This window comes from Oryx dammah, unplaced genomic scaffold (genome assembly GCF_014754425.2).
Source record: "Oryx dammah isolate SB20612 unplaced genomic scaffold, SCBI_Odam_1.1 HiC_scaffold_12, whole genome shotgun sequence".
NCBI lineage: Eukaryota > Metazoa > Chordata > Mammalia > Artiodactyla > Bovidae > Oryx > Oryx dammah.
The window spans coordinates 61,384,567-61,410,032 of NW_024070196.1; the positions used below are offsets into that span (position 1 = coordinate 61,384,567).

A 25,466-nucleotide genomic window follows, 5' to 3' on the forward strand; every position below is an offset into this window, starting at 1 on the left:
GAGAGGCAAACCTGGAGGTGGAGAGACCCGCCAGGCCCCCTGGGGTCCTCGCTCTAATGCTGGTCTCTCCTGTAGGTTCCCCAGATTCTCGCTACATCCGAGTGGAGACCTGCATGTTCATGATCAAGCTTCCCCAGTACTCCTCGCTGGAAATCATGCTGGAGAAACTACGTTGTGCCATTCACTACCGCGAAGACCCCCTGAGTGGCTGAGGGGAGGAAGCCAAAGTTAGGCTGTCACCGAGGCTCTGCTCTGCCGGCTTGGGAAGCCTGCTGCTGCGGGCACACCCCTCCGGGGCCCTGCGTGAGGAGTTGGCGACATTTTGCTTTTCCAAACTTTTGTCCACACTCCAGGGCCTCCTGGAAGACTTAACCTTATGTATTTGTACGTTTCGTGATGGGTTGGTTCTTTTGCTACCTGTTTGTGGTATGTTTGTAGGATAGTTTAGTTCCCAGACAGCTCGTGTCTCATTTGATCTTCCTGGACATTTTCCTTCGTGGCCACCGGGTTCTGACGCTACGTCACAGAACTGCCCAGCAGGAAGCTGGTAGTGAGATGCTCTCAGCCCGCAGAGCACCCTGTTCGCGTCTCCACAGACAAGTCTGTGGCCAGCCCTGCCTTCCACCTCGAGGTGGCATTTCTGCCGGACATGGCTTCTGTAGGCCTCCTTCCAATTTGAAATGGTTGGGCCAGTGACCCAAACATGGGAGACACACATAGGGAGTTTTGTGTGTTGATCTTCCGGCTGTAGACTCTTGTCTACGGTCTGGGTTTTTCTAAGGAAAAGCCCACCGTGGTTTGCCCTTCCCTTCCCACCCAGACAACCCTTCTGCTCTCTGACTCTCCTGGGCCCAGTCTGACAGGCTCCCGCTGAGTGCCGCTTAGGAGCAGATGACCGAAGGGATCCCTCCTGACCTTAGTCTACAGAGTCAGGCCAGGTACATCTCAGCTCAGCAGCTGAGAGGAGCCCGGGAGCTGAAGGGACAGAGCTCAAGTGGGGGCATTTTCCCGGGACTCTGAACATGAAAGCACATGACTCTGGCCTGCCCCCGCTACCCCACCCGACCCCTTCTATCCTCAGAAATGGCCCTTCCTCACTACGGTGTTTTGTGAGGTGAGCAGCAGCAGAAAGGCCACACCCCATTTTCAAAAGAGCTGTCTGAGGTGCTCTGCTCCATTTGGGGTCCACTTCAGTGATTAAGACCTTCAAGTCCAGATGGAGACACCAGGGTCCTTCCGCCCCTCTGGCCAGGCCCACCCTGCACCCCCTCCTTTCCCCACGTGAGTGTGTACCAGGGCTGAGCTGCCGCAGCCCCAGTGCATCTGTGCCCTAGTAGGTCTCTTGTCCAGTGGTACTTTGTTCGAGAGCAGCATACACCATCCTGTTGGACCCTGTCATTTTTGGACCTTGCCAGTTCATGCAAAATCACATCACTGTATTTATTGTAAAATATTGTGAATATTGGAAGTTCTGCGTGAGTGCTGTCTAGAAGGCTTTGGAGTGTGAATGCTGGTGAGAGAGAGGATTTGCTCTTCCTTTCTCGGCTGTGGCCCTGGCCTGTTGGAAAGGTGTGGATTTTAGAGTTAAAGGCATTAGCATCCACCGCCTCCCTGTTCTTCTTAGGAAATGCATTAAGGACCATTTTAGAAACGATTCCCTGACCTAAGGAAAGGATAAACCTGGATGAATTGTTCCAGTCGCATCAGTTACATTTGATGCAGGATCAGTCACGTCTGGAGATGCCTGCCAGCAGTTTCCCTGATTGGAAGGAACATGGTCGGCCACTGCCTCCTGGGGGCAATAGCCCCCTTGACTGGGGGGGGTCTCACCAGGACATAGTCCTGACAACAAGGATCCTCTTATTTCATTTCTGCATAATGAAAGAGCCTTTAGATTTACTAAAAGTGGTTTTTCCTCCCTGTATTTTTAAATCTTTGTCCCCCCACCCCCCAATCCTTCCCATCCCTTGAATGGACTCCGAATTGTCAGCTACCTCCCCAAGAGGAAGCTTTTGTTGGCCCATCTCTTGACTAGATGACAGCTGTGAGTAAGGTATCTGCTGCTAACATGACTGCTTCTCCCAGAGAACACATTAAGGTCCAGACAGATCCAAACCTTGGCCCTAAAAAATGTGTGCTGTAAAGTTACTTGATGTATATTTATTATAATTATTTATGGTTGCATCTAACAAACTTTTCATTCAGTTTGATGCTGTTTACACCACTGCTGTGTAAAGGAAGCTCATGACAGGAAAAGTCACACCAATAAATAACCTTCATCTAATTTTTATTCACCTTAAGAGTTGTGTGGTCATCTACTCTTGCTGAGAACATTCACAGGCCAACATCCTTGAATGGCTCTGATGCTTGAGGGTCACCAAGAGGCTAGAAATTAAAAGTGTTTCTAATTATTATGGTCTCTTTGCACTTGGTGTGATTCTTAACTCATTATGCTTATAAACGACCTGTTGCTCCCTGACTCGACCCCTTAAATCTGTGGGCTTTTCTTTTTTTTTTTTTGACGTGGACCTTTTTATAAAGTCTTTATTGAATTTATCACAATATTTTTTCTATGTTTTGGTTTTTGGCATGTGGGATCTTAGCTCTCCAACCAGGGATGGAACCTGCACCTCCTGCATTGGAAGATGAAGTCTTAACCAGTGGACCACCAGGGAAGTCTCTCTGGTTTTCATATAGGAAGTCTGATCGAAGGGATGGAAATCTAAGGTCAAAGGTAAACCTACCCCTGCAGGTCTTGCCCACTCCTTGTCCTGGAGCTGGTTATACTCTCATCTGGTGTGAGGATTTTCCTCAAGTGGACAGTTGCACTGGAAGAGTCTGGGCCCCTCTTAGACCACATGTCGTCCCTTGGGCACAGGCAGTGGGTTTAGAACTACTTTGTGCAAAAGGAAAATGCAGGGAAGAGGGAAAGACTTAGCTCAGAACTACCATCCAAGATCAGTGCTCTGCCTTCTTGTCCCGTGTCCATCATACACATACTCCCCGCCACACCACACACACCCTACACACACACGCACATATACATACATGCCCTCTGGTCTGCATTCAGGAGACTACAGACCCACTTAATTCTCATTCTCTTGACTCCACCTTCTTTGTACTCAATAAATGCTCATAGTGGTTGTGTCCTACATATTTATTATACAAAGATTAAGAACCCTATTGGACGAGGAACAAGCAACTTTCCTTTCTTCAGTTTGTTCCTTCAGGGTGCTAGAAACAGCAAAAAACAACCACTCACAGCAGAGAGAAGACTATCAGACACACGAAGCTAGAGAATAAGACACCTCTGTTGTCACATCTAGGATTCTCCTGCTGGCCGGATCAGTTCAGTTCAGCCACTCGGTCGTGTCTGACTCTTTATGACCCCGTGGACTGCAGCACGCCAGGCCTCCCTGTCTATCACCAACTCCCAGAGTTTACTCAAACTCATGTCCATTGAGTTGGTGATGCCATCCAACCATCTCATCCTCTGTCATTCCCTTCTCCTCCCACCTCCAATCTTTCCCAGCATCAGGGGCTTTTCAAATGAGTCAGTTCTTTGCACATGGTGGCCAAAGTATTGCAGTTTCAGCTGGCCAGGATGGTGGAGGCCATTTCCTTTTTAAAAAGTTGTCTCGAATATATCCAGAATTACACCATCTAACAATGAGAACATATCCAGTCTCATTAGTTATATTAGGGAAATGCAAATTAAAATCACAATGAGCATACTGCACCACCAGCAAAAGGGCTAGAAAGACAGCACCATGGTTGGGGAAGACGTGGAACCGAGAGAACTCTCGTGCACTGCTAGGGGAATGGACCCTACACCTGCTTTAGTTGTTCTGGTTCCTCCTCTGAGACCAGCAAGTCCACTCCTAGGTGTAAATCCAGTAGAAACACAGCACCAAACTTCCCTAGGGGTCCAGCAGTGAAGACTCCGGGCTTCCACTGCAGGAAGAAAAGGGAGAAAACCTACAACCAAGAATACTCTACCCAGAAAGGTTCTCGTTCAGATTTGGTGGAGAAATCGAAAGCTTTACAGACAGGCAAAAGCTCAGAGAATTCAGCACTACCAACCCAGCCTTATAACATGCTAAAAGAACGTCTCTAGCTGGAAAAGGGCAAAACCAGAAAATAGCAAATGATGAATGGGAAAGCTCACAGGCAAAGGCAAACCTACAGTAAGGGTAGAAAACCATCCATGAACAAATAGAATTTCGAAACCAGCAAGCATGAAGGAAAGTACAAATGCAGGACATAGAAAACGCATTTGAAATTAAGACATCAGCAACTTAAAATAGTCTTGTATATATACAGACTACTCTATCAAAACCTCATAGTAACGACAGACCAGAAAGCTATATGGGAATAACCTTTTCAAAAAATTATTTATTTTGGCCACGCTACACAACTTGCAGGGTCTTAGTTCCCGGACCAGGGATGGAACCCACAACCCATGCAGTGGAAGCACAGAGTCCTAACCACTGAACCGCCAGGGAGGTCCTCCTTTTTCTTTTTCGCGATATAACTCAGATCCAGATGAGTCCTGGCTGCCATGAATTAATAGCTGCATAGCCTTATACAAGTCACCCGTTTCCACATGTGAAATGGGAGCAATTCTTCCTCCTCCTCCTCCCACTCCCACTAGGTTGTTGAGAGGAAAACAAATGAGGTCAAAGTGACCTGCAGTGCTAGATGTTCTGTGTACAGGATGAGGTGCCGGGGGTGATGGATAATTTTGCTAAGGCTCAGCAAGTCTCAGGATTGAAGCTTTTGAGGAACCTGCCCTCCCCTTTGGGGGTGGCCCCCAGCCCTCCCCAATCAGCCCAGAGCTGCAGCCACCTGTCAGTTTCCCCTAACTCTGAGGAGGCAGAAAAGCCGCCTCTTGCCTGGCCCTCTCTGAGAAGGCGCACCTTCCCTCGTTCCGCAGAGCTGACTCCAGGCGCCCTGGTCCGCCTGCACTCTCCAAAGAGTGCGGAGCAGAAGGAACCACACGACTCAGCTGAACTCCAAGTACAAAGTTTATTTCTATTACAAGGATGTTAATAATAACAGTAATAGTAAAATAGAAAGAGGGGAGGGGGCTCTGATTCTTGGTTTTCAGAGCCAACCACAAGTTTAGGCTTCAGTCCTGATTAAGGCAGAACCCAGCATGGCTCTGGAGGGCACAGGGAGCCCCTGGCCTTCTCCATCAGAAGGCAGTGAAGACAAAGAAGCCGTGCTCCCCTCAGAAACAGAAGGCAGTGATGCCAAATGCCAAAGAAGCAGATTAAAACAAAGCCCGTAGTCCACTCACCTGAAACTCATCTCCAAAAGCCTTGTTCCTAACACATATTACAACTGGCCTGAATACTTTACCAAAGCTCCTCCACGCACCCCAGAGCCCAAATTCTATCCACGCACCCCAGAGCCCAAATTCTAGAGTGGGGATGGGCAGGACACACGAGACATTACCCCCAAGGTCCCAAATTCAGGCCACCACAGGAAGAGCATCACCTCACTGGTGGGACCAGCTTTCCAGAACCTTCCCTCTTTCCCACCAGGACCCCACAGCACCATGAAGCGACGGTGACAGTATGTCAAAAGATGAAGCCCTGGTGGGGCGAAGGGCCCTAATGTACATTTCTGTGCTGTCAAAGGCAGCAGCTAAAGCTGAAACATTCTCAACAGCCTCCCTGCCAACCCTCCCTCAAACCCCCAAACTCCCACAGCACAATCTCAAAAGACACAAAACGGCCATAACCTAGAAAACGTTGAAATCTGAAAGGTCGCCCCTGCCCACAAAGCCCGAGGGGCAGGGCTGCACCGTGGCAAGTCGTGCGGAGAAGATGGAGCCAGCGCACGAGCTCTCTGTGGACACTTGTTACTCCTCCTCTTCTTCCTCCTCTGCATCCCCAGCTCCCTGCTGCTTGGGGGTTTTTGCCTGATGGACAACAGAACAAAACAAGGTTTATGCAGAAAAAAAGAAGGACGATCCTCCTGAAGAGCTCCAGAATGCCTATGAAGCCGCCTCCTCAAGAGCCAGAGAGTGGTCCTTCAGCTGCCATCAGCCTGAGGCTCAGCAGCTTCTCTGACTTCAAGAACCACACCAGCCCACCCCCCGGAGTCCTCACTGAGCTTTATGGGCTGGATCCCACTCACCTTTGCAGTTCTGCTGCGGTAGCTGGCAGCTGTGGGGGTGACCCGGGGGTTCCTGCCACCTTCACTCCTACCGCTGAAAGAAAAGGATTGGAAACTCATTCCTGAGATGCCCCTGAGCCAAAGTCTGGAAACTCAGGACAGAAACAGCTGGAGAGAGACAAAAGCAGCTCTCCAGAAGATAAAACGAATGAATAAAAAATCACAAAGGGACTTTCTTGGTGGCTCTGTGGTAAAGAAGTCGCCTACCAATGCAGGAAGACGCGGGTTCTATCCCTGGTCCAGGAAGATCCCACATGCCTCAGAGCAACTAAGCCAGTGCACCACAAATACCAAGCCCGGGAGACACAACCACTGGGCCCACGCGCCACAACCACTGAAGCCTGCGCGCCTAGAGCTTGTGCTCCTTTAACGAGACGCCACTGCAGTGAGAAGCCCATGCACCGCAACCAGAGAATGGCCCCTGCTCACTGCAACTAGAGAAATGCCTGTGCATCAGTGAAGACCCAGCACAGCCGAAAATAACTGAAAAAACACAGCGAGCAAAAGGACATTATGAATCAGGCCATGATACAAGCAAAATCCACACTTCCATTCTCCTGAGCCACCCCCAAGCTCTCCTCCCAAGCAATGTTTCTTACCTTGCTCCGTATCTCCCTGAAGGCCCACGAGGGAAAGAGGGCACAAGGTTTTCTGGGTAGAGACTCCGAGGAGGGTAAGCCGCTGGGACGTGGCCAGGAGCCAGAGCCCCGTTATGGCTGTTTCGACTGCGCCCCCGGACACCCTGGCTGTCTAAGTTGTTGAGCTTCAGAGCGCGAGGAGGGCTCGGCTGGCACCCAGGCCTGGGGCCTGATGTGGACGTTGACAGGCGGTTAGGAGGAACTGTCGTATTGTTAGGGGGTCGGCTAGAGGGGAGAGGGTAGGTGGGCCCTTTAGCCGTTTCCTGCTTGAGATCATCCATGTAACCAGAAGACAAGTCTCCTGAGAAGAGAAAAGAGCACCAGCTTCAGGGGAAAGGCTGCTCTTAGTGCTGGATTCCGGGCAAGAACAAAAGATCCTGGGTAAAAGATGACTGCCTCGACCCTAAAGGATGCTGAGACCCGTGTCTGCAGGACAGGGTTGAGAACATTAACCCACACTGTACACTTACCACCTAAGTCCTCACTAACTAGTCAACAGCAGTGCATAAGCAAACTTTGACAAATCACTTCTAACTGGCTTTGGGTTTCTAATAGTGACTGGGTTTCAAAAACAGTTTACTTGCCTAGTCTCGAGACTATAAGAATACTGAGAATAATTCAGATCCCCCTACTCTAGGTGAGCGTATTTCAACTAGAAGCAGAGGCCCAGGGCAGCCACGGTAAGGTGTGAAAATTACCTCCCAGTTATCCACTAAGTGTACTGACAGGGACCGGCAGCTGAATAAGCATTGATGCTAAGCATATCTCATGGCTGTCCCCAAAGCAGCCGAGTCTAACCCGGGACCACAACTAGCCCCAAGGGAGTCCTCAGTGAACTTGTACTGCGCTTGCTAATTTGGGGTGCAGGTAAACCCCGTTAGAGTAGCTGATGAGAAGTGCAGCCCTGGCACAGCCCTGGCCCATACCCTGGTGTCGGACACGCCTCTTGGGCAGTTCTGATGAGGTCTCTCGAGGCTGGAGATCCTGGCTAGGGATTCCCTCCGACACGTGGTTGGTTGCTGTGGCTGGGCGTTGGTCGCACTGGTCCTAACAAGAAAAAACAGAATTAGTACCCAGTCATTCCTATGAGATGAAGCACTGGGAGGAAAGGAACGCCGGGCTGGCGGAAAACAACTGATGGTGGGTAGGAGGGTGGCAGGGTGGCATCGATGGGACAGGATGACTTTGACAACCACTGAGAAGAAGGGCCTGGGAGCAAGAGGAAGCAATCTGGAACAGAGCAATCGTTCCTACTAGCACTGCCTGATCAGGAAGATCAGGAAGCACTCTCTGATCTGTGCAGGGATGAAGGAAAGGCGGATCCTGGGAGCCCAGAAAGGTCTGCCTACATTTTGACCATGGAATATTGGCACCACTGCTTATTTTGTGGTCTCCCCTAGGAGACAACAGCAGTTAGCTTATCTACTGCTGGATCCAAAGGCATAAGTGTTACTTCAGAAATGAAACATGTGGTGTTCTAGCAACAGCTCTGTGGCATCAATTACAGAAATGCCTCTGAAATACCTTCAGTGTTCACTCCCGTAACAAACAAGATTGGGCAGAAAACATATCTTCCACTAAGACACTGGAATCCCAGACTTTGAAAGCTGAAAAAGGACTTCAGATCATCCAGTCTAATTCCCTCATTCACAGGCATCCCCCGTGAGGGGCTGGGACCCACTGGAGGCCAACTATTAGGGCAAAGCTAGAATCAGATTCCAGATTCCTGGAATGCCAAGATGCAAATGCCGCCCCGACAGGAAGAACACACATGGTCAAAAGCAGAAATTGTCAGGGACCTCAGGGGAGCTCCTCTAAACTCTCTGGCAAGTCCTCCATACCTGCTTACCTGGCTCCCGCAGCTGCAGCTCGTGATACAATGGTTTCCACTGCCAGAAGGCAGGGCAAGTCCAAAGGCCTGAGGTACTGTGTACCTCAGCTCACAAAACAGGACACGGCCAGTAGCCCGATCAGGTATGCACGCAACTTCAAGGCCAGAGAGGCCTTCTCGGCTCTGAAGGCCTCAGGTTCACTCCCAGAGGATCAAGGGGAGTGCCTGGCTCTTCGGGGACTCTCACCTGGTGATGGAACAGCACCTCCTCTTCCAGCTGGACCCCACAGAATTCACACGGGATGACAACGCTTTCCTCCACGGGAGGAGAGCTGCTGAAGCCCATCAAAGACTCAAACTGGTCACTTGCAGACTGTCGCATCAGCTTCTGGAAGATAACATCAGGGTCCTCCACCCCTCGGTGGGAAGTGCTGCCCACATTGAGTGGAGGTAAGGCACATGAAGGGTTACAGCTTGTCTGTCTCAAAAAACACAGGTTAAAACAAAACAAAGGAAAAAAAAAACAAAAACAGAAGTCAAGGAACAAACTAAATTCCGAAAATATTTTCAGGAAGTCACAACATTTTCATAATGCTTATTAATATTTGGAAAAAGGACTGAAAAGGGTCAGGGGAACACAGATGAAACACTCACTCTGCTTTTACTTTAAACATTTCTGTACTGTTTTAATTTTTTTAAGTGTGTTTTTATGTGATTATTCTCTCTAAATTAATTTGAAAAGCTTCAAGATTCTTTCCACAGACATACAGTAAGAGAGGCCCATATATTTTTGTTATCCCTGTGAATGGATTTTCTTATGTTGCTCCCAAACCAAATACTAGATGTATTCAAATGCTGTATTGTTCCACATATGGGGGAATGCGTGTTCCACCCAGAGCACAGGGACCACTTACTAGCCGTGGAAGTACCAGACTAGGTCAAACCAAATCAGAGTAAGAACGTTGAGAGGGAAAGGCGCTCCCTCCCCCATCGGAGCCACTCTTCCAGCACAAAGGCTATTCTCTAATCCTTCCTAAAGAGCACAGGAACTTTCAGTCATTCAAAAACTACCTGACACCTTTCATACACCGCGTATTAAGAGATTCAGAAACCAAGAAAACCCAGAACCTGTCCTCTAGGAACTCCACCTAGTGGTACCGACCAACGGGGTCAGCAGGCCACACCACAGGGTGAGGGTGACGGGCTGCAAGAGAGATGGGCGCAGGACGTCTGGGGAGCACACTGATGGGCCCTCTGGCCTAGCTTTCAGGGCACTCCCCAGGATACTTTCCTGAGAGTCGTGTCTGAACCGAGTGTGTGAGCGAGGGGTCTGTGTGGCTGGGTGTGTTAAGGAGACAGGGGTAAAAGGCCACACATGTCCAGGCAGAAAAAGTAAAGTGCAAAGCAGACCCCTGGCCCTCCCAGGAACTGCAGGGACTTCAGCAAGGCTCCTGTAAATCGAACATGCCATGAGCTGAGAGCTGATTACAAGGTGGTCTCAAGAAACGCACAGGATCTCCACAGCTGCAGGCACCAACTGGGCCTGCTGGCATGAACGTTGCTTTGCCCAGAGAAAATGAAGCCGAATTCTCACACCCACATTTGAGGCACACACAATTACTACGGGATTTTCCCTGGCAGTTCAGTAGTTAGGACTCCGTGCTTTCACTAGCGGCCAGGGGTGCCGGTTCAATCCCTGGTTGGGGAACTAAGATCCCACATGCTGTGCAGCACGGGCAAAAAAACCCCAAAATACTAAAAAAAAGAGAAAGAAGACAATTGCTCCTCTCATCACAAGAGTTGAATCAGTCTGCTCAAGATTTCACGAGTTCTGCAACACCAATATGGCCTGCACACGTTCTTCCTTAAAGCTTAAAGCCCTCAAGTAACTCACAACCCACCTGATGGTCGATCAGCAGCTCCTCTGGGTAGAGCTCCTCACAGAATTCACAAGGCAGCATGGTCTCGTCGACTGCACCTAGGTATCAGGCCACACAGACTCAGAGTGGAAACCACAGCCTTTCATGCCCCTTAGGAGGGGTCGCCAGGAAACCCTGATTTCCTTAAAACCATTCAATAGGAAGACAAAATGTATTCTCAGACCCAAACAGAGTCTTTATAATCAACAGATACTTGCAGTAGAACTTATAAGGAATGTACCTCAGGAAGAAATGTATCCTAAAAGGAAATTTGAAGAAACAAGGAAGCAAGGGTGAGCAAAGAAAATGGTGAACACATAATACACAAAATGATAAATATGAGTATATAAACAAGAAAACTCTACATCAGGGAGTTAAAAGGAAAGCAACAGAGAACACGAACATCCATCAGTGGCATTTATGTCACGAAGGGATGATCCACATTCTAAGCTTACTGTGTTAACCGAGAGAAGTGTGAGGAGGTGGACTAAATTTAGACTTTACTAAGTTAAATAAGTATGTTGAAATTTCCAGGGCAACTACTACAAGAACTACAAGAGAATATAAATTCCAAACCATTCATTCACGCAGGATCTGAAAAGATCCTGCGTGAATGAAACATGAAAACAAAGAAAAAAGTCAATAAGGCAATCTAAGAAATGAGCAAGAAAGGAGAAAGTAAACTACACTGAATCCAGAGTCTTCATTTGTCACAACTATGCTATTAAAATTTTACTTTCTTCACCAATCTAAATCCTCACGTCCGAGCCCTGGTTGGGGAACTAAGATCTCACATGCCATGCAGCTTGGCCAAAGAAAAAGAAAGACTCAAACTTAAATATCTGGATCCAGGACCAATTCCTATTCTAAATCAACAAAATGTTCAAAGTTAATCCTACTGTCCTTAAGGTCATTATTCTTACAGTGACATGAAGAAAAACCACAACTGAGAGCTGCCTAATTTGCAGGTCCCTAAAATCTTATAAGTTCAGCATTTTAAATATGACATGCCTTTCTCAAACATATTTTTCTCTAAACAAGAGACCCAAAGGGTGATTCACGGCTGATAATCCAACTTTTATTTTTAAAAACTTAGTTTTAATCCAATGATACTAAAAAAAAAAACAAAACTGGTTTTAAATGGGGATGAGGGACCAAAGTTCTCTACAGATGAAGGACAACTAATAAATACAGAACAGAGGAAATATAAAAATTACCATTTTACAACTGCCATAATAATACTTGATTCAAGCAAGAAACATCAATGAATTCTAAAACTGCTGGATAAGACTATGAGTATCCTGTTCCCCAGCAATCTAGAAACAGCATCCGACACACAGCCAATATGAAGCAAAAAGGCTACCTGCACAATGGAGATATCTGACAGACTCCACTCTAACAAACAGGACAAACTGACATCTTGAGAAAGCCACAGCATGGCCGGTATAGCACTCCTGCCACAACTATGTCATGAACTTACACGTGGGACAATAATCAGACCCATCTTAATTGAGAAAGGAGGCGTCTACAGAACAGCAGGCCTGGACTCCTCAAAAATGCCAAAAGAAAGGAAAGAGGAGGAGGGGTGCTTCCCTAGTGGCACAGTGGCTAAGAATTCACCTACCAATACAGGGGAGACAGGTTTGACCCCTGGTCCAGGAAGATCCCACATGCCGCTGAGCAAGTAAACCCAGGCGCCACAACTACTGAAGCCCGTGCACCACAGCAAGAGCCGCTCCCGCTGTGACACCCACACGCCACCACCACAGTCGCCCCTGCTCGCTGCAACCAGAGAAAGCCCACACGCAGCAGCAAAGACCCAGCACAGCCAAAACAGATACATTCTTTAAAAAGAGCGAGAGGGTAGGAAGCCAGACTAAAAGAACCTAGAAAGAACTAAATGTATAATGCATAATCCTGGATTTCAAAACAAAATTAAAAAGCTCTCAAGGACACTGTGTATAAGTAAGGAACTTTCCTGAAAGTGATATTTGTATTGTGTTCACATAGGAGAATGCCCTTGTTCTACAGAAATACATCTTAAGACCATTTAGGGATAAAATCTTATGTCAGTAACTTATTCTCACATGGCTCAAGGGGAAAGAAATATAAAGATAAGTGAAAATACTAAAATTGATGAATATAAATGAGGGGCATATATTAATAGATAGTCACTGTACGTACTATTCTTGACAATTTTTTAAAGATAAAGAGTTGACAAAGCAAATAAATGAAATTTAAAAAAAAAACAAATTCTATCTCATGAAAAACTTGCAATCTTCTATGAATTGTGACACAGAGACAGAGGCTAGCGCAGAATAAACAAACACACCCCTGATGTCATTCAGCGTGCTGGGACCTTCACGGGACTGGTCTGCCTCGTATATGACCCTCCAGAAGTCCTGCTCTGCCAAGGTGGGGGCCTGGCCTTCATTCTGCAGACTTAGGGCCAACATGAAGTCCAAATTTGCACTGTCTTCACCACGCTCTTTGGGGGTCTGCCGGCTTCTATTCCTTTCCTGCCTTTCTTGTTCTTCCACTGAGGCGGGGAGAAAAAAACAACAACTAGTATTTAAGAAATGTTAGATGCTACCATCCCTTAGTTCAAGTCCAGGCCTAGCAAATATTCAAGGTTTTCAGGAATCTGTGCAGGAACAAAAGAGGCCCAGCCCTACAGTGCTCACAGGAATCCAAACATTAAGACTGCCATGATAAAAGGCTCAATTATTATTCTAACTGTTTTATTGGTAAGTAATATGAATGAGCTGTAACTATGAAACAGGCACTGTGCTAAGTATTTTACATGTATTTTCTATTCAGACAGTAAAAAGTCTGCCTGTAATGTGAGAGACCAGGGTTCAATCCCTGGGTCGGGAAGATCCCCTGGAAAAGGGCATGGCAACCCACTCCAGTATTCTTGCCTGGAAAATCCCAAGGACCAAGGAACCGGTGGGCTACAGTCCATGGGATCACAAAAAGTCAGACACAACTCAGCGACTAACACACTTTCTGCATGATAGCAGAATGGTTTAAAGCATGGGGTCAGACAGCCTGAATTCAAACCCCAGCTCTACCACTTACCTACCCTCAGAAAACTGTTGTGAGAACTAAATGAATTAACACAAGTAAAGCACTCTGTAAATGCCTTTAGGCACACAAGGGTACACTCAGTAATGTCAGCTATGAACAGCACTGTCACCCAACAATAATCCAATAGCAAAGAGGTTCTATAGGAAAGTTAAGTATTCTTCCTCATGTTACAGTCAGGTTTCTATAATTAAGATCTATCTGGTTCCAAAGCCCTGTTCCCATTTGCCCAGATTCTGGTACCATTCCAGGTTTCTGCTCCCAGACACAACTCACATAGATTATTCTGAATTGGAAACTGGGCTGTCATGCTCCTTTGGTTGGTGGTTCTACTTTGGAAAAGGTCTGATTCAAAGGCTCTCAGGGGCCTTCGAGGGAGCCTCATGGGTGAGTCCAGAGCCTCAATCTGTCTGAGCTGGGACGCAATCCAGATCCCATCTGGACCCCAAGATTCATCATACGCATTAGGTGGCATGGCAGCCTCGACTCTCTTCTCCTCCACATCTCTCCCACACACTTCAGGGTGAGTCTTCAGATCTTTCACCAGGACATTGCGCCCACAGGTGCCACATAACTCTGTCCGGGCACCACAGTAATCTTCATGGTCCTTCAGTTTGAGAACGGAAAGTTCCAGATCACAGTGCTGGCAAAGGGCAAGCCGTAGAGGACACTCAGTCTCCTGCAAAACAGAATAATGAGGCAGTTAATATTCCTAAGAGAGGTCATGCTGTTGCATAGGGCAAGGAAAGCAAAAAGTATTTACAAAAATATTCTCTTCCAGCCCTAGCTTTGCCTGCCATGGTTTTCTATGTATTTAAGAGTCACAGCTTCCCTCTTTGTCCTGCCACCAGATTCTACAAAGGGAAAGAAAATCTTATGAGGAAACTATTCACTACTTACAGCCACTCTATCGTCATCTTGTGTACACATTACAAAGGAAACCAAAATCAGCCAGCAAAGTGCAGGGGCAAACAGCAAAAGCAGAGCAATTCCCGAATGCTTGTCAAAGCTCCCCCAGACCAATTTCCCCTTAGTACTCTGATTTTAGTACCTGGCAACAAGGAAAAGTGATTGTCCTTTAAAAAGACATTGACTTTCCTAATCTGCACATTTGTATGTAGCACTGGCTTTCTTTATTTTTTGTTCTCTTTAAAATATTTATTTATTCATTTATTTATTTGGCTACACCAGGTCTTTGTTGCCACACACAGGATCTTTAGTTGCTGCATGTGGGATCTAGTTCCCTGACCAGGGATCGAACCTGGGCACCCTACATTGGGAGTGGAGTCTTAGCCAGTGGACCACCAGGAAAGTCCCAATATTGCCTTTAAACTAACTAAATAAATCAAGAATCATCAACAAAGGGAGTTCCCTAGCCTAATAAAATGTAGGTCAAATGCTTAGAAAAAGCCATGAAAGAGTGCCAAATTATTTATAAGATGTTTATCTCTGAGCTTTGGGGTCTTGAAGTAGTTGTTTTTATATTTTCCAAGTTTTCTACATTGACTAAGAATCACCTTTCAAAATTATAAATTAATAAGTTAATAGCTTTTTTCAGGTACATAGAATGAAATGCACAAATCATAAGTACATACCTTAATGAATTTTTACATATATATACACACTTCTGCATGACCACCAACTAAACAGTTGTTGGGATTTATTAATTGGTGAATATGTTTATGTTCATTCAAAATACACACACACACACACACACTTCCTTCCTTCCTTCCTTCAAAATACACACACACACACACACACACACACTTCCTTCCTTCCTTCCTTCTTTCCTTCCTGGTGGCTCAGACAGTAAAGCGTCTGCCTGCAATTCGGGAGACCTGGGTTCGATTCCTGGGTTGGGAAGATCCCCTGGAGAAGGAAATGGCAACCCACTCCAGTATTCTTGCCTGGAGAATCCCACGGACAGAGGGGCCTGGTGGGCTACAGCCCGTGGGGTTGCAAAGTCACAACTGAGTGACTTCACATACACACACACACGCACACAGACACCCGGCTTCCCTGGTGGTCAGGTGGTGGAGAATCCCCCTGCCAGTGCAGAGGACACAGATTCAATCCCTGGTCCAGGAAGATCCCAAGTACCTGAAGGCAACTGAGCCCATGGGCCGCAACTACTGAAGCGGGCACGTCCTAGAGTCTATGCTCCAAAAGAGATGCCATGGCAGTGAGGAGCCTGCACACCACAAGAGAGCAGCTCCCACTCCTCACAACTAGAGAAAGCCGAAGTGCAGCAACAAAGACCCAGCACAGCCAAAAATTAATTTAAAAAAACCACACTTATCCAACTATGCCCAATTTTATCTCAACTAGAGACCAAATGATACTATGTTCTCTCTTGTTAAATACTGCGAATTTGTTTGGGTGTAAATAGCATGTCACCCAAGCGATCAAGAAGTCAAAATGGACTTAGAAGATAGAAGGCAGCCTGTGTGCTAAAGAGGCGGTACCACACTGGCCATCCCAGGCTTGGTTTAGCACTCGGTGAGCCTGCCAACAGTCAAACCCCAGCAGGAAGGACTCGGTTCCAAAGGCTCTGAGGCTTGAGCCTGAGGCACAGCAGCCGTGCAGTCAGATCTGGCAGCAGACAGTCGAAGTCTCAAGTGGGCTCAAGCAGGCTTTGAGAGGCAGCGTGCCTGGCGCTGGCGGAGAACAAAGACTCCACAAGACTGGCTTTCTGCTCTGCAGGCGGTTCTGTAATCGCAGCAGGACTGGCCCCAAGGTGCAGGGAAACTAACCTCGTGCTTCTTTAGCTGCCTTTTCTCCAACTTCTTGTTACACTTGCAGGTCACCTAGGGTAAGAGGCAGGACTGAGTAAATGGGCTTTGTGCCCACACAGCAGCAAGTCTAGTCTGCTTCTCGACACCCGAGTGAGCGGTGCCTCACCTGGCAGTGTTCTGTAGCCACGTGCGCCTCCATGTCAGATTTGGGAAATGGCTCCTTGCAGGCAGGACACACACCGATGTTCCTTTGACAGTGGATCTCATGGATGGTAAAGTTAAACACAGGAATTTCTCTTTTGCTACAGAAATAGATCAAAGAAAAAGGCAAGAATTACTGATATCTATGCCCAGAGGAATCACAGGGAAATCTGTCTGGTCCAGTCTTCAGACTCCATGACTTCTCTTTAGTGAGGACCTAACAAATAAGCTCTGTGACTGTCACTGCCCCTGCTTTCCAAGAATTAACTCCTGGAGGTTTTCAGTCTTTCATGCAACACTGAGTTCTCAGTGCTGTGCACAGCCTCTAAAAGCTCAGCCTCACTTTCTAGACGTCAGAGTTCATCACAACCAACAACATGAAGACAGATGCCACGAGGAGCCAGCTGAGCTAGGCTTTTCCAAAACCATCCATGCTCCAAAGCACAACGATCCACTCCAAGATTATTTTAAGAAAAAAACACATCTACCATTGACTTTCAGTCTCAGCTACCTTTAATCACATTAGATTTTATGCCACTAAAGTCAAACCAAAAAGCGCAGATGCCAGCTTTGGGACAGTCAGTGGGGAAGGGATCCTGCCCCCTTTATGTCTCACATGTCTTTCAAAGCAGGCTGGACATGAACTGGGAACAAGCTCTCTGGTTGGGTTGGTATAAACTTTACTGCAGAGATGTACCAAAAGGAAATCCTGAATCCCTTCCCCCAGAGTACACATACACTCAAACTAGAGGCACATAACATTCAAAGGCCTTCCTTTTACTCATTCGGTTATGACCATTAGAAATCTCCAGTTTCAGTCTAACTAAAGGAAACATGAAAGGAATGTACCTGTAAGTATGTCACCTAGGATAAATTTTCAGAAAACAAAACACTGAACAGGATAAATACAGACAGTTACACAACAAATCTGTAATAACCTGTTTTACCCCTGAAGCTGAATACTACAGAGACCTTCTCCCACATCAAGCTGCAGATTGTTTCTCTTTTATAGTCTTCATCTTCAGACATAGTCTAAGAAACATTTCAAAGTAGGATGACAGGTGTGCCTCCAGCTAGTCATACTCCCAATCTGAAAGACTAAGACACCAAAAAATATATATAAATTCATTTTCATCCAAAGGTAGAACCATCAAGGCATGTACCTTGATGTCACTCGTACCCTAGTCATCGAGGCAGCTCTCAAAACAAAACTGGAAGGGGACACAGAGTAACAATCAAGTGTGAGAAATGGGAAGAAAACTCAGACGGATAAGAGGGAAACTACCAACGCTTCAACACCCTTAACGTCCCCTTATTTTACCAAAATTCCCAGCTTTCCAAGGAAATTTTCAGTTTTAAATTAATTCAGCTTAAGTTTTTCAAAACTGAAGAATATTAAAATATATAGTGGAAGGAGCTATAAATCAAACTTATCATCTAAATCTATTAAACTAATAAATATCAAAATTACTAAATCCTACTATTAAAGATGTTATGAAACTAGTACTCTTAACAGATTGCTGGTGGTAGTATAAAACCACTGCTTTTAAACAGTCTAAAACTGCATTTCTATTTCTAGGACCATTAACAGTTAAAGTGCGTTTAATAAAACAAAGACCCTGTCATTAAATTACTTGTTAAAGACCAGTAATTCCACTCTTGGGATTATGAAGATTTTCATTAGTATCATAAAACGGTAAAAAACTGAAAACCATTAAAAATACCTAAACTATAAGGCAACAGTTAAATACTGTATACCAACAAAGCACAGGAAGCAAAGCCATATCCTGATTGCAAATCCTTCGTGCACAGATGCCACAAAAAATTAAAGCCAGCAATTACCTCTTACAGAGTTGAGAGTCTAGATTCTTTTTCGTAATTTTGACAACAATTTTCTTTAAACAGCCAAAGTCAATAAAGTAAATGTCTGGTCTTTATTTTACAGGGCTCTTCAGGACAATCTACTGACACAGAGCATTCATTCTACATGTATAATGCCACTAAAAACTTTAGGATTAAAACATATTAAGGACCATAACATAAAGAAGCAAGAATCAAAAGCAGTTGTCAGGTAAGATCACAGAACATTTACACTGTCACCTTTTGGGAAACCTTGAAAGAAGATAAAAGACAATTGCAGTAATTACACAAAATGGTTGCTTGATGGTTACTTTTTTAAAAATTTAGCTGCCAAGGTAGTTCCACCAAAAGTTCTAAAGAGAAACAAAATACTAATATACTTGCCTCCTACCTACAGATAAAATTAAGATGTTTTAAATGAGAACACATCCGATTCTAGATAAAACTGCTAAAAGCCCCAAGGAAGAACTAGCCAAGTTAGAGATGAAATTTCATTTTCCAAGGTTTCCAAAAAATGGAAATTTTATTTTCCAAGGTTTCCAGAAAAATCCCCAGCAGGCTTCCAAATGACATAGAACCATGCAAAAATAAGAAGTCAAAGTCTTCTAACACTGAAGCTTCTGTTTTTGAGACTCAAACTCTCCCATCAATGGACAAAACAGTAAGAAAAGAGGTAACATGCAAAAAAAAAAAAAAAAAAAAACCACATTCAATCACAACAAACTATTCTTTTTCCTGGCCCAGGAGGTTTAACTACAGCACATACTCTGATGAGCACCTTAACTTTTCTTAGGGAACAACAGGAATATGGCTCTAAAGACAGAATTTTAAAACCTGGAATTTAAACAGGGCTACTTAGATGGGAGGATTGTACTGGCTTGGTCAGGTTTCCATGCTAATCTGCCTTTTTTCTTTAAATTGCTTTGGCTTTGAATAACCTTGTTTTCATTAGCTTTCCATTAACTTACCCTTTCTTTTTTAAAAAAAAAAAAGCCCCTTAGCATAAGGACATTTATATACTGTCCTAGGTTTGAGATTCCTTCAAAATGTAGTGGACTGAAAAAATAAGAATCTCTTAACTCATGTTAAAGCCAATATGTCTGTTTCTTTCTAAAAACACAAGGTTTTCTTGTGATTATTTGTATAATTGATTATTACACTTGCATCAGAAACTGTATACATAAAACCTAAACAGAGCTAAAATAGTTTTTTTTTAAAGGTGAAAGGGACAGCGGCACAGTACCAAAAAAATACCCTATAAGGCTGGCACAGTACCAAAAAAATACTCTATAAGGCAAGACATTCTCACAGAAATAAAATCTTAATTTTATGCAGGGAAAGAATATTGTGACCAGCAGTTGCTCTGATTGTATCCTAATGCTGCCGAGAAGTTTAGGAGAAAGCAAAAGGCAATAAAAAAAAAAAAGAAAAGAAAGAAAAAATTTTATCAGGCTCATCTTTCAACAGCCTCTCCTTCTACCACAATTTGGTAAGTTAAATATAGCACAGGTAGTTCTGCTTTGCTTTTTTCTTTTGCTGTCAGTAAGGGAACTTGGATATCCCTAAAATGCCAAGTTCTTGAGAAAGCCCAACCAGAAAATCAGCTGACTACAAGCTGCACTCCTAAGTTTCATTTCAGCAGAAAAGGAGTTGCTCTTTCTTGTCAGTTAAAAACACGAATATAAGAAAGCTTGACATTCAAGTCTGCACCCAGTCCTTCTACTAACAGTTCTGGAATCAAGCGGGACTGCTGAAAGACTTTGACTAAAGTTTTTTTTTAAGCAATGGAACATTCTTTCAGTAAAATCCTTTACAAAAACAGCTGAGCTGTTCTGCTGTACACATAGAGCCAAGTCCACACTAAACCACGATCCCATTCAACCTCAAGACAGCCGCTGCAACCACTCAGGGAGGTCCTTGCAACACACTTTGAAAAACACTGCTCTAGTCCAAACATTTCATTACATTTTTATTATCTTTAAAAAACATATGATATTTTTCAGGAAGACAAAAAACAAATTCGTGAACCTATAGGTCAGAAAAGTGAGGATTCAAAGCAGTTAAGTGACTTGCCAAAAGTCATTAACTAATTCACGGTAGGAACCAGACTCCTAACTCCCATCTCCATCCCATCAGTCTTGTCACTGCTCTATGCTACCTAAACCAATCACCTTGTGGAATTTCTAAGACAGGCAATTTTATCTAAAATTGTTTTAAAAAAACTTTAATCCCATATATTTGCATGACATGTTATATGGCTCCAATTTTAACCTGCCAACTACTAAACCAACTGTTTACAGAACTGTCCTCATTCCAATAATATTTCTTCAATTTCTTACCAATTGTCACACAGTCGAGTGTCCTGGTCATTTAGAAATTCAGCCATCTTGAGCTGTTCCTAAAAAAACAACAAAGGAAGAAGTAGGATCTTTCCATTTCATTTCTGTTTTATGAATGACCACACACACACACACACACACACCACACACACACACCACACACACACACACACACACACCCCAGTGCACAGAAAATGTCACCAAAGCCAGTTCATTTCATTTAATACCCAACACACTTGGGTCTGATTATTTTCATTTTAAAATTACTTGCCTTGCAGGGCTTCCCTGGTGGTTCAGTGGTAAAGAATCCGCCTGCCAATGTAGGAGACACGGGTTCGATCCCCAGTCTGGGAAGATCCCATGTGCCAAGCAATCAAGCCCTTGTGCCACAACTTCTGAGCGTGTGTTCTAGAGCCCGGGAACAGCAACAAGAGAAGCCACCACAGTGAGAAGCCCGCACACCACAACTAAAGAGTAGCCCCCGCTCTCTGCCAACTAGAGCAAAGCCCACAGAGCAGTGAAGAACCAGAACAGCCAAACAGAAACAATTAACAACAAAAAATAAAAGTAATTTGACGGGCAAAAACAGCACAAAGAACTCCCCACATATCTCTCACCCAGTACATCATAAATAACCATAGTAAAATTACCAAAGGGCAGGAAACTAACACTAATACAATACTAACAACTAATCTACAATCAGTTAATTTCACAAATTATGCACTAATACCCTTTCTTGGGTTCAGGATGCAATCCAGAGTCCAATATTGCATTTATTTGTTATTTCTCCTTAATCGTCTTTGATCAGGGATATTTTTTCAGTCATTCCTTTTTTTTTTTTTTTTTTTGACCGAGCAGCATGCAGGATCTTAGTTCCCCAACTAGGGACCAAACCCTCAAACCCATGCCTCCTGCAGTGGAAGAGCAGAGCCCTAACCACTAGACCGCCAGCAATTCCTTCAGTCTTTCATCCTGCATGACCTTGTTAAATGTACTGGCTAGTTATTTTGTAGAATATTCTTTAAGTTGAATTTATTTGATGTTTTCCTGTGCTTAATACATTTTTGACAAAAATACCACACAAGTGATGTTGTGCTCATCTCAGGGCATTATATCAGAAACCACATGATGTCAACAGTCATTATTACAGATGAGTCTAACTTTGATCACTTCATTGAAATAGTGTCTGCCAGATTTTGCCACTATGAAGTCTTTGCGACTTTCTAAACAAGATGTTAACGCAGAAAGCAAAGTTTTGGCAACTTTAATACCAGTATTTACAATACTCAGATTACCCCTTTCCATGACGCAAAAATTGTCTAAAATACTGCCTCTTAGTAGGGTTCTTGAATGGTTTACACCTTTCCAAACTAACACTTTTCAAAACACCTACTCGTTCATTCAACATAATTAAGGCCGTGTGCCACTTGTACCCTAGTCCTAACAATGCAAAATAACAAAATATGTTGTCCAATCTCTAACACAACAACAATTTAGTGATAGGGGAAAATAAGCAAAGAAACTGACAAGTATTTTGATGTTAAAGTTAAGTAGACAAATGGAGATTGAATGAAGGGAATCTACTCTAGATAAGGGTGGTCAAGGAAGACATTTCTGAGGACATGACATTAAAAAAAAAAAGACCTGAAGCACAAGGATCCATCCATGCAGAGGAAGATAAAAGGATGGAATAGAGAAAAACCCACTCAGGCACTGGGCCTAACAGGCAATGAGAGAAAGTACAGGTAGATCTGGAAGAGCATAATGAAAAAGGGGAATGATTCAAGCCCTTATCCTGTAGGGGAGAAAATACTGGATTATTTTCCAGGTTCAGTGATAAACCACAGAAGAGTTTTAAACTAGGAAGTGACGAGATTAACGACATCCACTCTGATGTGATGTAAACTAGTGACAGGAAGCACCTATCCATGAAAATAAATCATGTTCCCAAAAGGGGTAAGCCTGATAACTTTTCTCAGGGCTGTCTGACTGATCCTAGGCATGCTGTATTCCATCCCACCAAAGCCAGGGTCAGAGCCTCTGAAGAGTCAAGTACCCGGTTCTCTAGCTTCAGGGGGTTTGGGGTGGCACGCAGGGCTCGGAGTTGGTCCCCTCTGAGGGTCAATTCTGCTTCTGCAGTTCAGCAGATGTGTGATTTAAGCTCTCTGGGCCTTTGGATTCCCCACGCAGAAAGGGTCACTGGGAGGAGTAAAGGAGCGAATGCATGGAAGCGCTCTGGTAGAGTAAGTTTCTTTTAAACCTTAGAAGGAAGCCCCTCTTAGGCGAAGGCCAGGACTCCCAGAACTTCCTTGTGCCCGAGGTGGGTGGGGACACCACCGCAGGGTCCACACCCCAGGAGGCAGTTTCCCGAGGGGGGGCGGTGATCCCCGATGGGGAGTGGAGAGGGCACCAGCTTCGCCGATCGTAATCGACATTTACCGGCTGTTTACTGATGGCTCAGGCGGTAAAGAATCTGCCTGTGTTGGATAGATCCCCTGGAGAAGGAAATGGTAACCCACTCCAGTATCCTTGCCTGGAGAATCCCACGGACATAGAGGCCTGATGGGCTGCAGTCCATGGGGTCGCAGAGTCGGGCACGACTGAGCAACTAACACTACTGATGGCTAAACGCTTTTACACGGACAGTCTTTTCATCCAGACCACAATCCGACGAGGTGAAAAAGTCATCACCCCCATTTCAGAGACCACGCAAGAGGAAATCCGGGGAAGACAGCTGCTGCACGGTTCTGAGTCGGGGCCTCGAACCAGGTCCGTCCGCCGACAGCCCACGCCAGGCCACCCGCGGCCCCTCTCAGGTTGGCAGCTCTGGACTCGGGCCCCGCCCCGCCCCGCCCGGGGCGCGGTGCCCACGGTCCGCTCCGAACTACGGCCGACTCCCAGCCCCGCGGGGCCAAGGCCTGGAAGGGGCGGTACCGCCGGAGCTGTCGAGGCTCCGCTTAAGAGGAGCAAGGACGGCCTTTCCCACTGGCCAGGACAGACTCCGCGACGCGGGCATCTTTCTTTTTTTTTTTTTTTTTTTTTTTTTAACGAGAAATCCCGCGATCCCAGGGGCCCACAAAAGCCCACCCTCGAGATGCCGGCCTCCTCCCGAAACTGGAGCCCGCAGGAGGCTCCCCAGACGCTGGCCACCGCTTCTCTCACCTAGGACGAGACGAGAGACGCCAAGCAAATCCGCTAAGTCGCCGACACTGAGCCTCTACGGTGAGCCACCGCGGCTGAACAACGGCCCCCGAAGCCGCCTCACCACTTCCGACCGTCACGGAGGAGCGCGCCCATTGGCCAGGAACGGATCCGATTCTCTGTCCATTGGACGGCACTGGTGTCGTTCTCAGAGCCCCTCCTTCTGCGTGCCGATTGGCTCCGCAGGGCTGCGGAGGCGTGTTCCTAGGAGTCCCAACCCCTGCACATCTGGAAGGAGCGGCAGAGACCTGAGCTATGAGCCTAGACTCTGATGACATGGGCCAATAATATTTGCATGAATAAACTCTGTACAAACATTACTAATATTCCTTATATATCAAGATAACTAACGGCATTTGTTCTCTTGTCATGGGCCATTAATACTTATTAGTCATTCTTGTTGCTATTATAATGCCCTCGTGCCAAGACATCTGCAAGGCTCTGCCCATATTTGAGCACTTGGCTTTATACAGTGAAAGAGCGAGTGCATGACAGGCAGGTTTCAGTTTCAGATTCTCCACTTTCCGCCTGAATAGATTCTCTAAATTCCTCCTCCCTCATGAATTATATATATAAAATAGTTGAATATAGAAGAGAACATATTGTTTACAATATAGCAATTCAAAGTAATTATTTTTTTGCAGATTATAATTGCAAGGTATTTATGACATAGTGGTAAGCAGGAGAAGCAGGTCACAAAACATCGTTTATTTATAACAGGATAGAATGCTTAACTTAAATGGATCGTAAATTCTCTGTGATTCCCAAGAAATCAGGCAAAATTAATCTAAGGTGAGAGAAGTTACTATAACGGTTCCCATTTGGAGGGTATGATCTGCAAGAAAATATGAAAAAGATTTCCAAGTACTGGAAGTGTTCTATAACTTGATCTGCAACGTGGTAAACACATGTACTAATTAGTAAATGGTGACTAGGCTATACAGTTAGGATTTAAACACTTTTCATTGTATGTTAAAGATAACATACCATTCTGTATTGTCCTGCACCTTGACTATTTTTTTGTAATACTACACATTCAGTCTTGAAGATCTATTTGTTTTTAGCTCCTGTATCTGAAGCATCTTTACACTTTTTCAGCAGTCATTCCGTTCTATGATGTGCCATGGTTTATTGAACCAATTCCCTGTGGATAGACATTTCAGCTACAAAATGCTTTTTAAAATTTTTATTTTTGTATGGCTATGCTAGGTCTCCATTGCTGCGTGGGCTTTTCTCTAGTTGAGGAGAGCAGGGGGATACTGTCTAGTTGCAGCTGCAATGCCCGGACTTCTCCTTGTTGCTGAGCATGGGCTCTAGGCACGTGGGCCCAGTAGTTTCGGTTCCCAGGCTCTATAGCACAGGCTCCACAGGTGTGGTGTGGTGCACATGCTTAGTTGCTCTACAGCATATGGGATCTTCCCAGATCAGGGATCAAACCCATGTTTCTTGCATTGGCTGGAGGATTCTTT

General features: G+C 45.3%; 2 protein-coding genes and 2 long non-coding RNA genes across 9 annotated transcripts in view; 2 read left to right on the forward strand and 2 right to left on the reverse strand.

Annotated features, from left to right (window-relative positions):
* The window catches only part of HECTD4 (HECT domain E3 ubiquitin protein ligase 4), a 168,215-nt gene extending 165,915 nt beyond the window's left edge, over window positions 1–2,300 (forward strand). For all 6 annotated transcript variants that reach the window (XM_040250847.1, XM_040250848.1, XM_040250849.1 and 3 more), the window contains exon 76: window positions 76–2,300. In XM_040250847.1, coding sequence (XP_040106781.1) covers window positions 76–212 — 137 coding nt within the window. In that variant the 3' untranslated portion in view covers window positions 213–2,300. The remainder of the gene's footprint in view (window positions 1–75) is intronic.
* Window positions 2,168–3,417, reverse strand: LOC120871136. The gene is made up of 2 exons (XR_005722963.1): window positions 2,745–3,417; window positions 2,168–2,385 (listed from the first exon to the last, which is right to left on the reverse strand). It is a non-coding gene; the product is annotated as an uncharacterized LOC120871136 (long non-coding RNA).
* Window positions 3,418–5,009: 1,592 nt separating this feature from the next.
* Window positions 5,010–24,091, reverse strand: TRAFD1 (TRAF-type zinc finger domain containing 1). The gene is made up of 12 exons (XM_040250853.1): window positions 23,959–24,091; window positions 20,797–20,855; window positions 16,563–16,698; window positions 16,415–16,468; window positions 13,938–14,340; window positions 12,907–13,113; window positions 10,557–10,633; window positions 8,903–9,133; window positions 7,751–7,871; window positions 6,786–7,125; window positions 6,148–6,220; window positions 5,010–5,929 (listed from the first exon to the last, which is right to left on the reverse strand). The coding sequence occupies exons 2-12, from the start codon at window positions 20,841–20,843 to the stop codon at window positions 5,870–5,872; spliced, it is 1,749 nt and encodes a 582-aa protein (XP_040106787.1). The 5' UTR covers window positions 20,844–20,855; window positions 23,959–24,091; the 3' UTR covers window positions 5,010–5,869.
* LOC120871138 lies at window positions 18,282–19,871 on the forward strand. The gene is made up of 2 exons (XR_005722964.1): window positions 18,282–18,668; window positions 19,793–19,871. It is a non-coding gene; the product is annotated as an uncharacterized LOC120871138 (long non-coding RNA).
* Window positions 24,092–25,466: the final 1,375 nt, after the last annotated feature.

Coding starts and splice junctions, on each gene's coding strand:
- TRAFD1 (XM_040250853.1), bottom strand. CDS start 20,843: ATGGCTGAATTTCTAAATGACCAGGACACTCGACTGTGTGACAATTG. Junction 16,469..16,562: donor TGGCTACAGAACACTGCCAG/GTGAGGCACCGC, acceptor CTCTTACCCTAG/GTGACCTGCAAGTGTAACAA. Junction 10,634..12,906: donor CACGCTGAATGACATCAGGG/GTGTGTTTGTTT, acceptor CCTGATACCTAG/GTGCAGTCGACGAGACCATG.